Source organism: Mytilus trossulus, chromosome 4 (genome assembly GCF_036588685.1).
Source record: "Mytilus trossulus isolate FHL-02 chromosome 4, PNRI_Mtr1.1.1.hap1, whole genome shotgun sequence".
NCBI classification, from domain to species: domain Eukaryota; kingdom Metazoa; phylum Mollusca; class Bivalvia; order Mytilida; family Mytilidae; genus Mytilus; species Mytilus trossulus.
The window spans coordinates 12,197,404-12,210,764 of NC_086376.1; the positions used below are offsets into that span (position 1 = coordinate 12,197,404).

General features: G+C 31.1%; 1 protein-coding gene across 5 annotated transcripts in view; it reads right to left on the reverse strand.

The window, feature by feature from the left end:
* LOC134714696 (transient receptor potential cation channel subfamily M member 2-like) overlaps positions 1–12,536 on the reverse strand; it is a 35,445-nt gene extending 22,909 nt beyond the window's left edge. The window contains exons 1-6 of one of the 5 annotated variants that reach the window (XM_063576180.1): positions 12,390–12,509; positions 8,196–8,220; positions 7,284–7,496; positions 6,047–6,237; positions 2,985–3,138; positions 1,004–1,154 (exon numbers count right to left, since the gene is read on the reverse strand). In XM_063576180.1, coding sequence (XP_063432250.1) covers positions 1,004–1,154; positions 2,985–3,138; positions 6,047–6,237; positions 7,284–7,494 — 707 coding nt within the window. In that variant the 5' untranslated portion in view covers positions 7,495–7,496; positions 8,196–8,220; positions 12,390–12,509. Of the gene's footprint in view, positions 1–1,003; positions 1,155–2,984; positions 3,139–6,046; positions 6,238–7,283; positions 7,497–8,195; positions 8,224–8,347; positions 8,408–12,389 lie in introns of those variants that run through there. The other 4 variants (XM_063576181.1, XM_063576178.1, XM_063576182.1 and 1 more) reach the window with 4 other exon arrangements.
* Positions 12,537–13,361: the final 825 nt, after the last annotated feature.

The window sequence follows — 13,361 nt, forward strand, 5'->3', positions numbered from 1 at the left end:
TATAACTATTCGCTCTTTGGTCGACGTTTGTGTTCTTGGTTAATTCAGCAGATAAATTCTTAGAGCTAATTTAAGGATGTTTGCTGCTCAGTTTCAAAATAAATAACTTTCCATAAAACCAGTATATATTGATAGGGGATAAACTGAGGAATCAAAAAAGCAAAAAAAATATAGGGGTCAATGTGCTTGTTTTCGAGATATTAGCCATTGATATTTTGGCGGGAAAATGTTCTCTCTTGATGTTTCATAGCTTTATCATTGACCATTTAAAGTTGTCAAAAACTATTAAAAAATATATAAGATTTCATAAGACTTTTACAAATGGCTTTTAATCATACATTCAAAAGATTTATAAAAAGAAAAATGGGGGTTCATGGGCACTTTTTTTTTAAGGCATTCAAATGGATAAAACTAGAGGATTTCGAAAATCTGACAAAAATTCCAAAACATGACAAGCAAACATCCTTAAGCATAATTTCTAACAAATCTCGCATACAGAGCCACTTTAAAGACGTTGCAGTCTTTTTTGTGACATCAAAATTTGACTATATTCACATTTTCTGAAAAGCTATGTTTGTATGTTAAGAAATGACAAAAACCACTCATGTCTGTGTTGTGTATTTACGCGATGAAATGAACCCCAACTTGTAATTTACCATTTTCAATATAATATTATTATTACTGCATTCTAAATTTATAATATACTTCCTGTATTGGTTATTGGATCAAAGTTTCCGAAACATGTTTTAAAGTACATTAGCATTATGTGTTGAATGTGGTATTCGACATTTTCGCTAGCCAAGGGTAACGATTCACTTCCCTCCCCTCTGGAGAGTGGAAAGGTGGGGAGTGGATCGTAACCCTTGGCTACCGAAGATGGACAATCGAATGAATGTTGTACGATGTAGAGTAATGTTAACGTAAACTTTTACAAGAGAGTCAATACTACGTACTAGTAGTATTTCATTTTGAATTTTAATTATCTCAAAATGGCATATCTTACTTCTCAATGAATTCAGCAATAAAATCAGCTGCTTTTCCCGAACCTTTAATAATCAGTATAGGCAAGTTTTGCTTCAGAACTTGATTAACAGCTTCTATTGTATCTAAGTCACCTTCTGCCACTATTGTTAGAACTGGAACATTCCACTGCACTAATAATATCACAAACGGGTTTATTTTAAAAAGTTAACAATGTATTCGTTATAAGTATCCAATGTAACAATGTATTCGTTATAATTTTATAATCTTATAATGTAAAAATATATTAGCTGACCAACTGTGAGTCTCATTAGTGATAAGAAACTTGAATCTTAATATTTCATTATTGAAGACATAAGTTACGTCTAGTCAATTCCGATTTATTCTTTTCGCATTATAAAATTCGAACGAAAAATTGAAGCCGTAAGACCAGTGGGTTCTATAAGTGGGCATTTAGTGGCATAATCCTTCAATAAAGTTATTTCCAACATTTGCATACGTAATGATTTATATGCAGGTCGGCTTTTCGTACAAGTTCAGTGTTTCTGTTATTTAGTTGTTTTCCTCTGATAGGATATACGTTTCATTCGGTTTTGGTTTTTGACCGGAATTTGTTTCAGTTAAATCGATTTATGAATATTGGACGGCAATATTCTTATATTGCCTTTATTCCAAGTATTATAATATCGTTTAATATCTTTTTCAAGAACATTTGAAACAACAATTGACTTCAAGATCACAATGTATTTTTCTTATATTTATTGCATGAAATTTATCAATAATTATTAATTGTTTTTACTTTCCACAGGCGAACAATCAGTTGAAATAGAACAAAAGAATCGAAGCTCTTTGTTAGAGAAAGCGACAAATGCTCTCTGTAATCTTTAATATAGTTACAAAAAATTTAAAAGTTAATAGAAACAAAAAAAACGACAATTTTCTTTTCAATAACGAATTGTTTTATTTTAAAAACACCATTTGCATAAGTTTTCAATTTATCTATAACATAGGAATGCAGAACAATTAGATATCGACGACATGGGTATCTATCAAGTTGGATGTAGAAAATGCATAACCTCCGATTTAAAAAAAAAATATCACGGAGAACATATCAATCTATTTGTTCAATAATTTTCGAGTCTGTCCTTCCATTATGTGACTCAAGAAAAAATTCCAAAAAATGGGTAACAATTGTATCGAAAAGAGAAAATCGAATGCACTTTTTTATGTTAGGGAGTGTTTGAGGTGTATATTTTGTCCTTTAAACGTACAAAGCAAGAGTATTTGATATATCATCTCGCTTCAGATTCTAAAAAAATCACAGTACGAAAAGATGAAACATATGGGTCAAGTAAAATACCTATCTAATGAATCACAAAAAGTAGGTGTGTTTGAATAGCTAATATTTTTACTAAAAGTACTTGACGACAGTCTTTTTTAAAGTTGGATGTTGAAAATGCATATCTTCGAAAGAAAAAGAAAATGTGTGTGTGATAACTAGGGTTATAATCTTTAGCAACTGATTTTTTTTATTCTGCCCTTCCACGTAATATTTCATTATAATTTTTTAAATGTTTAAGAATTTTCGAAAATTCAACCTGACAACCGATCAAACGAAAGTTTTTAGTTGAATCAATGCAGACAAGATTATTAACTGATGCTCATTAGCTAGTACATACATTTTTCTTGTAAAATATAACTGACATTTAAGGATCGTAATGGTGCAATGTGGATAAATTTATCGGTTTTCAAGAGCAAAATTGGCAGCGTGTCATTCCTACAATGGCTTCAATTTCTACGATTGTGAAAATGAACTGTCGTAATAGGGAGATAATTTTGACGAAGTAGAATCCTGACTGTACACAGTCATATTGAATAATGTTACATGTTGCTATAAACCCTTCCTAATATTACTATTTAATAAATATACACTACAAACCATTCATCGTAATGTGAAATAAGAACATATAACATTGTTTGCATCTGAAGCAAAGGAAACTTACACGGCTTGTCTTCTAAGGTCATGAAAGATATTTTGTTTTGGACTATTCCTTTCAGAACGGAAGCATGAAACTCAGCATATGACTTATTTTTCCCCATCCAAATATTATATATTTCTCCCAGCAGACAGTCACTTTGCTTCTGTTTCCAATAGTCCTAACAGTAAATGAAAATGTAAAATATTAGATCAATGTTTGCCAGAAACAAAGTTCTATTGTATTATAGACTATGTCAAAATGAGAAGATTTGCAACAAATAATAGAACTTTGGTACCTGCAATTAATAGTTACAAATGTATTTTACTAAAGTAAAATAACAAAAAAAACTCAAGAAAAATTTTAAATTGGAAAGTCCGTTATCAAATGGCAAACTCGAAAACTCAAACAAATCAAACGAATGGAAAAAAGTTGTCATTTTTCTAACTTGGTGCAAGCATTTCTTGATGTAAAAAAATGTTGATTTGTATGACAGCCGCAAAAATCTCTTTTATTTTTTTCAAAACGTGTGAAACAGAGCAACAGTCAAACTCATAGATCGAAAATAAATTGACCTCGCCATGGCTATCAAAGAAAAACACAAACAGACAAATAATAGTACAGAAGACAGGAAACTGGCATAAAAGGTAAAATTGTCAAAATTAGATTTACAGTAGTCAGATTGTATTATTAACTTAAGCACTAATAAAGAAATTATGTCAACAACAAAAATACTAAATCATGCCAAAGAACAAAAGCAAAAATGAAAAACAAGCATACAAAAAATGATCGAAACACAACAACACACTGGCGGGATGCATAAACATCAACGCAAAAAGGGTATTATCAAATAAATACTTTACATTTCAGGTTGAACAATTACAAAGAACACTATATCACGTTGTAAATATGATAAACAACGTCACTACCTTAGAATTTATACGTCAAGACCATCATGTATTATTTGTAAGGTTGATACAGAATATTTATCAACAAGGTCTTGGTATCTTCTGGTGAACCTTTTTAGAAAAAGGGCGAGACGTTCTTTGAAAAAAAACCTGTATCCCAGGTTCATCAACTTTATTTTGGGATATGTATATCCCATATGCAGAAAAAAGTAGAATCACAAAAATACGAAACTCCGAGGAAAATTCAAAACGGAAAGTCCCTAATAAAATTGCAAAATCAAATGATAAAACACATCAAACAAACGGACAACAACTGTAATATTTCTGACTTGGTACAGGCATTTTCAAATGCAGAAAATGTTGGATTGGACCTGGTTTAATAGCACTAAACCTCTCACCTGTATGACAAGCGCATCGAATTTAATAATAGTTACAACGATGCGTGAACAAAACAGACATAATAGGTAAAATAGTCAAAAAATGAGTACAGCATTTACCACTGTGTCACATCTTCAAAACAAACAAATATTAAACAAAAATGCACAAAAAGCATCTATCAAATTTAAAAACCACATGTATTGCAGCGCGTGTTTGACGTCAAGAAATATAAACGTCAAATAGGAAGAAATATAAAATAATTTTGTCGTTCAAAGTATTTTTAAACAAAATAATAATTTCACATGGGGAATGGTGGTGTAAAGTGTTAAAAAATCAAAAGTTATCTTTGAAATAATTTCAGAAACAGACCGGGATTTAAAATTATCGAGAAGTTCTTTAGAATTCTTTAGAATCCACATATGGTTAATACCACAACGCGAGTTAAATAATATGGTCGTTCAAAGTATTTTCATGTTTTTAATAAAACAATAACATAATGACATATTATAATAAAACAATAACATAATGGCGGAATCGTTAGAAGTACAGAATCACGTCATATGAACCAGAGAAATACAAAAAGTCCCACATATAAAACACACTAGCAAAAATGAACACATTGACAGTACATATATGTATAAGTACCGAGCCACGTCAAATGGATATCACAGAAAACAGACAAAACAGTAAAGTAATATTAATAATAGAACAAAAACAAATAAAAGAACATTGTAGCACGCTGTTAAGATGATAAAAAAGGTCAGTTTGTATAATCTATACATCAAGACCATCATGTATTATTTGTGAGATTGATACGGAAAATTCATCTACAAGGTCTTGGTACCATCCGATGAACGTTTTTAGAAAAAGGACGAGACGTTCTTTGACATACCCCTGGTGCATCAACTTTCTGCTCAGACACTGCAGGTGAAGTTGTTATATTGCTACCAAGATAAGGTAAATTGATATGTTTTGTGTTTTCATATTGATTAAGATTATAACAAAATATTAACTGCTGTACCACTTTTTTATTTTACAATTTTACATATTATAGAAATATATATATATTTGTTTTGTTTCACATTGTTGTCTACTAGAATATAATGGATTGTTATGCGACTGTTATACAAGTGATAGGTTAAGTTATCTATAACACCAGATTTAATTCAGGGTTAAAAAATGCATGTACCAAGTCAGGAATATGACAGTTGTTATCCATTCGTTTGATGTGTCTGATCTTTTGATTTTGAAGTGACTTACCGCTTTGAATTTTCCTCGGAGATCAGCACTTTTTTCGGTACTGACATAAAAAAAAATCGGATTTTGTGTAATACAAATTTGCTATCAACTATTATGAAATTATTTTAAATTAAGGAATGTATCTCCCTGATTCAAGGCTCTGACTCTTTGTCCGGTTTTGGTTAAACTTGTTTGTCCTTTTTGGTTTTATAGCTCATCATCCTAATAATAATAAGCTTCGTAATTTAAAAGAAATATTTTGCCCTCGAGCATCGAGCATCACTAAACAGACATTGGTTGTCGAAATGTGCATCTGATGCAGAAAGATTGGTACCATCATTACTATCACTGGTTTGATGCCTCTGTTGGTCGACTGCTAGTTCACGAGGGTGTCACCAGCACAGTAGCCAGTAATTCGGTACTGGCATGCAATATTTTAGCGTATTTAACCAATTGTCTGTTAGACAATATGATTTGTGATATTTTTATAGAGAAACATGATAATTTGGTTGTTACCACATTTACATAAAAATTATCAATACTGCATAAATGAGATAATCCTACCCATCCGTAATGATGTTCGTTTCCGTCATGGAGGTGGATGCTGGGTTTACACCTGTTTTCTTCCGGTAGAATTCCAACTAGACTTATAAACACATCATCACCTTCTGATTGCAATTTATCAAAATCTTCAACTGCTTCTCTCACGATCGAGCTAACCTTTTCCGATGAACCCTTGTAGAGAATCAAACAATCTGCAAAAATATAATTATATGTAACCCAAAAATTTAATTAATTTAACCTTTTAATCATATACTTTGATACACCTTCATCTATATCTTTTAGAGTTTAGTACTAGTTCATTTTCAATTAACTAGTTCTCTTTTTTGTTACGGGTCCAGCTGAATACAGCCTCCGATGCGTGATTTTCACACTGTGTTGAAGACCCATTGAAGGTTTTTAGCTGTTTATGATAGTATTGTTGTCTCTTTGACATATTCCGCATTTCCATTCTCAATTTTATTTTGTCTTAGACCTTTTCAAAATTTGTTCTGTGAAATAAAAGATTTTCAAAGCTAAGTGTTTTCATGAGTAAATCATGTTCATTTGCATGTCTACCTATAATATTTTAATTAAACAATGAACATTGTAAATTGAATTTCATATTTCAATTTAGGTCGATATTTTGCATATTAAATCGTAATGAATAATAATGATATTACAGTAATTCCTGATCAATTTTGAAATAGATAGATTTTGCAAAAACTCCAACAGTTGGGACAGATACTACAAAAACTCTAATATGTTTATTACGAAAACAAATTTCTTTGATAACTATATACCACAAAACTCATTTTTTATCAACAAATACAGTGTGTTAAGTAAAAGTAGCGACAATTTAAAGATTCCTATTGTTTGTTATGAAATTACATGGCAGTTGCTGTAACATTAAATGTGTCCTACTTCATTATGTTGGTTCGGATCAAAAGTTTTTAAAATTTAATACGAAAAGAATCGGATGGTCCACCAGTACATTTTAAAAATAGTCAGATTGCCAGTTTTTTAGTAGAGTTATATGCACAGACCAATATGAAAAAAACAATCTTGTTTCTTTTATTTCCGTAGTTTTCTTTTGACAGAAAATCTCCTTTCTTATGCTTAATGTTTAGTTCAAGACAAATGAATGCACTGATTCATTATTTTTTTTTATTGACTTATGCGTAAGGGGAGTTGTTGTTTTATCGAGAATTAAAAAAACTGTTTTTTAACTTAAAATAAAAAGGGTGATACTTTTAAATACCTTTTGCGCCTTTTGCAGTTTCTATGAGTCCTTGTTTGAATACAGATGTTATCCATGGTTTAGGTACAAAGCTTTTCGAATCGCCAATGATAGAAAGGACGAGTTTTGGTGGTTCTGGTTTTCGGTACCGTCTCTTTGACTGATTTTTCAACTCATTCGTTTTCTCTTGTAGCAACTGCAGCACATTCGTCCACATCTTAGCATCCCCCATGTCTTTCATAACATTAAGTTATTCATAAATTAGAATTGCACATTTTTAAGAAACTAATTGATAATCTCTGGTATTATAATTAACATGCAAATACACGTTGTTTTGTTTTTATTGTTTATTGAGATAATTGTATATGAAGCTTATGAAACTGAACAAAATCTTCAAAAATCCAAGATTTTTTTTTTTTAAATGTGTAATTTTTTACTATTTTGTATATAATTTTCAGCCTGTATTTGAGTGGTTATTGTTTGTTCATTTAGGTTATATTTGATTTACGTTAAGTGTTTTATTTTTTTTTGTTATAAATTAAATCGTCTGTTTTCTCAACCGAACTCTAACGAAAATTTAAAACGAAAGGTTCTATTCAAATGTCAAAATCAAAAGCTCATAACTAGTTTACTTGCCAAGTGAGTTGTATTTTATATGCATTTAAACAATTCAACATGACAGTGAGTACTCACGTTCTATATAAAAATTAGTGTGATTTCGCCTTTTGATAGAAACTTTGGGAATGGTCCGGTAAAATTGGATACAATTATCTAAACAACTTTGCAGAAAATACTAAATTTTTTCGGTATTTAAGTCAGATTAGGAATATTTTAAGATTGTTTTTGTCATTTTAACTTAGGTGAATCGTGTCTTATTGGAAATCATACACCATGCATCATTATTTTATGGTGAAGTTATATTTGAAGGCTTACCTTTAGTGATGGTATTACCACGAGGCTACTTTGTAAAAAAAACTAAGTTTGAGAATTTAAGAGATTTGAATGAAACATAAAGTGTTTCTTGACATTTACATAAAGTTATCATTAAACTCGTGTATTCAAAGCAATGCTGACAATAATCTTACCGGAGATGTCTGTCACTTCTTTTAAATTGGCTAACATTATATACAGTTGAATTTAAGTGAGAGAAGTTCACACAAGAAAACAAGGAAATTATCATGAAACACTTGTACACAGGATATCCTATTGTTCTAATATAAATAACTAAGATGAATTCAAAGAAATTATTTATACGTTTTGCAAAAAATCATGTATTTCGATGTTAGTTTGTTGTCTTTTTATTAATAGTCATCAAATTTTGCATGGTTTATATACCTTGAAGTCTTTTAATTGTTTTAAGGTGATAAACCTTATCATAAATCGAACATTGAAAAAATAAATAATATATTTTTTTTCTGTTTTTGTTTTCCTTTTTGTTTTTGAAGATAAAATATCGGAGTCTTATTTCTTTCCTGGATAATTTTTATAAAAATACAATTCAACTTGACAAATAATTTCAACAATTTCCTGCAGATTTTTAGACGTTATTTTGATTATGGATATTTTTTGTTTTCCTTGATATTTCTAAGTTGGTTAGATATGCATATAAATAGTGAGTGACCTTTTACTTTATATTCAATATTCAAAAAATTTTAAAGGGGCACTAGCTGTCAAATTCATATTCACCAATTTGACTCAAATTCTCATATTTTATTTATAACAATGTAAAACATTTTTCCAAACTATCAAAAATATAAAATAAACAATTTACAGGCCATAGTCTCAATAAGTTTTAGCTTCGTTTCGTGTAAATAGTTAAGGCAACTCGTGCAGTTGGCTTTTTATAGGTCTACTTAATTTTGTTATTATAGATTAAAAATTTATGTTAATCGTCGTTTATCCCTAATAAGAATGATTTTTTTGTGGATCGAATCAGTCAATCAAATTATTTACCTTTGTTTTACTTTCAATTATGACGTTCTTTTCCTTGAATTAACCTATATAGATACTATGGCGTTAAATTGGAGTTCATATGAATACAGGTTTATTGAGGCTAAATTCATTAGCTTAAATTGACAAAATTGAACAATTTTAGCTGCTAAAAGTAAATTATTATTTCACTATTTCACTTTCATTAATGATTGAACAAAAAACAAAAAAAATCCTACTTTAGATTTTTAATACATTTCGTAGCTAGTGCCCCTTTAAAAAAACTAAATTAGAAAACCTTGCTTTTGTATCTTGAAATATAGAATTTCATTTAGAAAGTATGATTCCATTTTCCTAGTCAAATATATTTCTGATTCAGATCAATTTAGAGGATGACACAATGTGTAACACTTGTTTTCCTGAATTTTTAATGAAAAGGCCAAATGAATATGCATTTCGTCAAAATCTATATACAATTGTTACGTGCATGTATGTAGAGAACATATATTCCAGTTGATACGATGAATCCGAGCTTGCGTTTCCCTTACGATTTCCTTGATAGATGGTTTACTTTTCCAAATTGTAGAGATCAATCATTAAAATCATAAAAAAAAACTTAACTCCGAGGAAAATTCAAAATGGAAAGTTCCTAGTCAAATGTCAAATTAAATGATAAAGCACATCAAACGAATGGACAACAACTGTCATTTTCTTGACTTGCTTCAAGTATTTTCAAATCTACAAAATGGTGGATTGAACCTGGTTTTATAGCCCTAAACCTCTCACTTGTATGACAGTCGCAAATTCCATTGTATTTACATCGATGCGTGAACAAAACAGACATAATAGGTAAAATTGTCAAAATATTGGTACAGTAGCCATCACTGTGTCATATTCTCAAAACAAACAAATATTTAACAAAGAAGCACAAAAAAGACATCGATGACTTTAACAACTACATTCATTGCTTACTTATATATACTAGGCAAAAAAAGAAACGTTTCATTGGTTTTTAATTTGAGAATATCATTTATATTAATTTCAAATATTTTTATGATTAGTAACTAGTAAACTGAATGATTTGTCTATCAAATTTACTCATTTATAAAAATATCGGAAAGGACCTGACGTCATTTTCTGATTTCAAACAAATAACCAATTTTTCAAAAATTTACCTGTATTGAGTTGAAATCGATTTGTCCTTTTTGTCATTATTGTGTCGAACACGATTGTTAACAAAAGGTCGCATTAAAATATTGAAAAAGTTACACGTAAAACAATGCCCAGTCTCCGTCAAAATGAGAGAGAACGAGCTATTAGAATGTTTGCAGCAGGAATGGCTCAAGTGCAAATCATTTTAATGCCTCTAGAATGACTATTGCAAGGCTTAAGACTCGTCTTAGAGATACTAGCACAATAAAACCTCTCCCCCGTAGTTGGCAGGCCACGTGAAACGACGTTACATCAAGAAAGACACATCCGCATTATTCATCTCCGGAACCAATTTGTAAACGCGTCAGAAACTGCACGACAAACCAACGGAAGACATAACAACAGAATATCTGTTTAAAAAACAGTTCGTAACCGATTGCGTCAAGTTGGTCTAAGAGCTCGTCGTCCATCGAAGGAACCTATCCATACGCAGCGTCACAGGATGACGCGACTTCAATGGGTTCTGATTCGATGAAATAAGCAAACATGCATGTAGGCAGGTCCCTTTTACCGATGAATCTAAATTCAACTTGAAATTTAGCGACGGCAGAGCCTGGGTCATCGGAAGACGCAATCAACGATTTTATGATGCGTGCGTGCAGGAAACAGATCGGTTTGGTGGTGGCGGAATCATGGTATGGGGCAGAATTACCAGGAATGCACGGAGCTCAAAATCATCGTTGGTAACCTTAATGCAACAAAGTATAGGGACGAAATTCTGGCTCAAGTTGTTCTCTACTTTCTCCGAAGACATCGTTTTAACCATGTTTTTCAGCAGGACAACGCCCGTTGTCACGTGTCACACATTTCGATGACCTTTTTGGAGAATAACCATATTCGTGTGTTGCCTTGGCCAGTAATGTCTCCAGATTTATCACCAATTGAACATCTTTGGGAAGAACTTTGACGACGTGTCAGAAATAGCCAAAATCCACCGAAAAACGCTAGCCCAGCTCCAAACAGCACTTTTCAGGAAATAGAACAGCATCCCTCAAGATTTTATTTGACGTCTTATTGATTCAATACGACGGAGGTGTCAGGCGGTCATAAATGCAAGAGGTGGTCATACAAGGTATTGACATGTTAACCCGAATTCTGTACTCGTCATGTTAAAATTGTCCGAAAATGTGCAATATTGTTTTCAATAAAAAAAAAATGTGTATTGTTCTCTTCAAAATTATGTTAGCCAACTATTCCATTTAATTTTGTTATAAAAAATTTAAATGATCTTATAAGCATTTAACGTTTCCTTTTTTTGCCTAGTATATGTATTTTGAATCAATCCATTAATAATTGAAATATTTGACTGCATTCACATCAGCTCTTAGTGTCGTGTCGCGTGTTTGACTTCAGAAAATGTAAACGTCACATAGGAAGAAATATAAAATAATTTTGTTGTTCAAAATATTTTCAAAATTATAATTTCACATGGGGATTGGTGATATACAGTGTTGAAAAATCAAAAAATTTTATGAGCACTTATTTCAGAAAAAGAGCGAGATACAAAATTATCAAAAAGTCACACGTACAAAACACATCAGCAAAAATGAAAGATAATACCAACACAGTACCGAGAAAAGTCAACCTTTATACACATTACTGACGCCATCACGAGTAGTTTGAACGCTATGGAATACTTACTGCTTAGATGACGATGAATATGTGCCAACTCTGTGACCATAATGCCATCTCTAATCGTCGAATGAATATGACATCGCTGTATGAGACGTATCACAAAAAATGCAATATCTATAACGTCATCTGAAGTTTATTAGACAGTGCCATATTGGAATCCTACCACATCTACCAACTGTTACGGCGAAGTTATAATATAGTCTCCCTCATGTCATTTTATCTTGGAGGCATCTCGTAGAAAAGGCAGTTATGGGGATCTGCACGATTTTAATCAACCTTAATATGTCATTTGAAAGATACATGACCAATCTTAAACACAATGATTTAATTCAATGATAAAACGAATCTTACCGAATGTGGTGGACTACTTGGTATATTCTCCCTTTTCGCCGACCTTCATCAGGGATGGCTGTTATATCTGCTCGCAGTTTTTGTACTGATTAGTTTAATATAATGAATGCAGTATTTCACAGAGTGTAACAAAGAAACAGACAGAATCTTCCTGTTTCAACCAGCATCGAACACTTGTACACAGGATATCTTTATTGTGTTTATATGAAAACAAAGAGATGCAAAGCTACTGATAAAAAAAACAATTTTCATTTGTTACGATGTAAATAATAATAAAAAATTACCAACAGTCGTAATCTTTTTTCGGCAAATAATTATATTTTACCTTGTCTTAAATTATCAAATGTTTTTGTATTCAGACAAGTTTTATATGTTTGAATCGTGTTTGATTATTCTCAAATTTTTGTTTTTCTCTTTTGACTCTTTGTTTCAAATTTCTTTTTATATATCTAACGCTTACTGTAGTTAAAAATAAAGGCTACACTAGAATACTTATGTTCAATAGACATAATTCGATTAAGTATAAAACAAATACGGACAAAAAAGTCAAACCTAACAACAATATAAAACCGAGGGAAACACATCAACTATGACAGGAAAACAACGGAACAACAGAAACACTGAACTTCAACAAAAGGAAATGCCAACATACATAGAAACGGACTGTTTTATAACAACTGTTACATTATGATTACTCCGTGATATTTCATTTCGCCTTCAAAGTTTTTTTCGGGTGTGAAAGTTTTCACTATTTTAATAAGTACTGGTTATTACGATGTGTTTCGCGTCGATTGTGGTACAAAAATGTAAAAACCTGTTTAATGATATTACGTCAACTAGAATACACTTAAAAAAATGATATAGAGGGAAGAAATATACCTATGAAAGCAAGAAAATCTTCCAAGTGTTGCATACATATTAAAATAATGTAATGCACTTCCGTTTTTTAAGTTAAACAATTACTATTGTTGT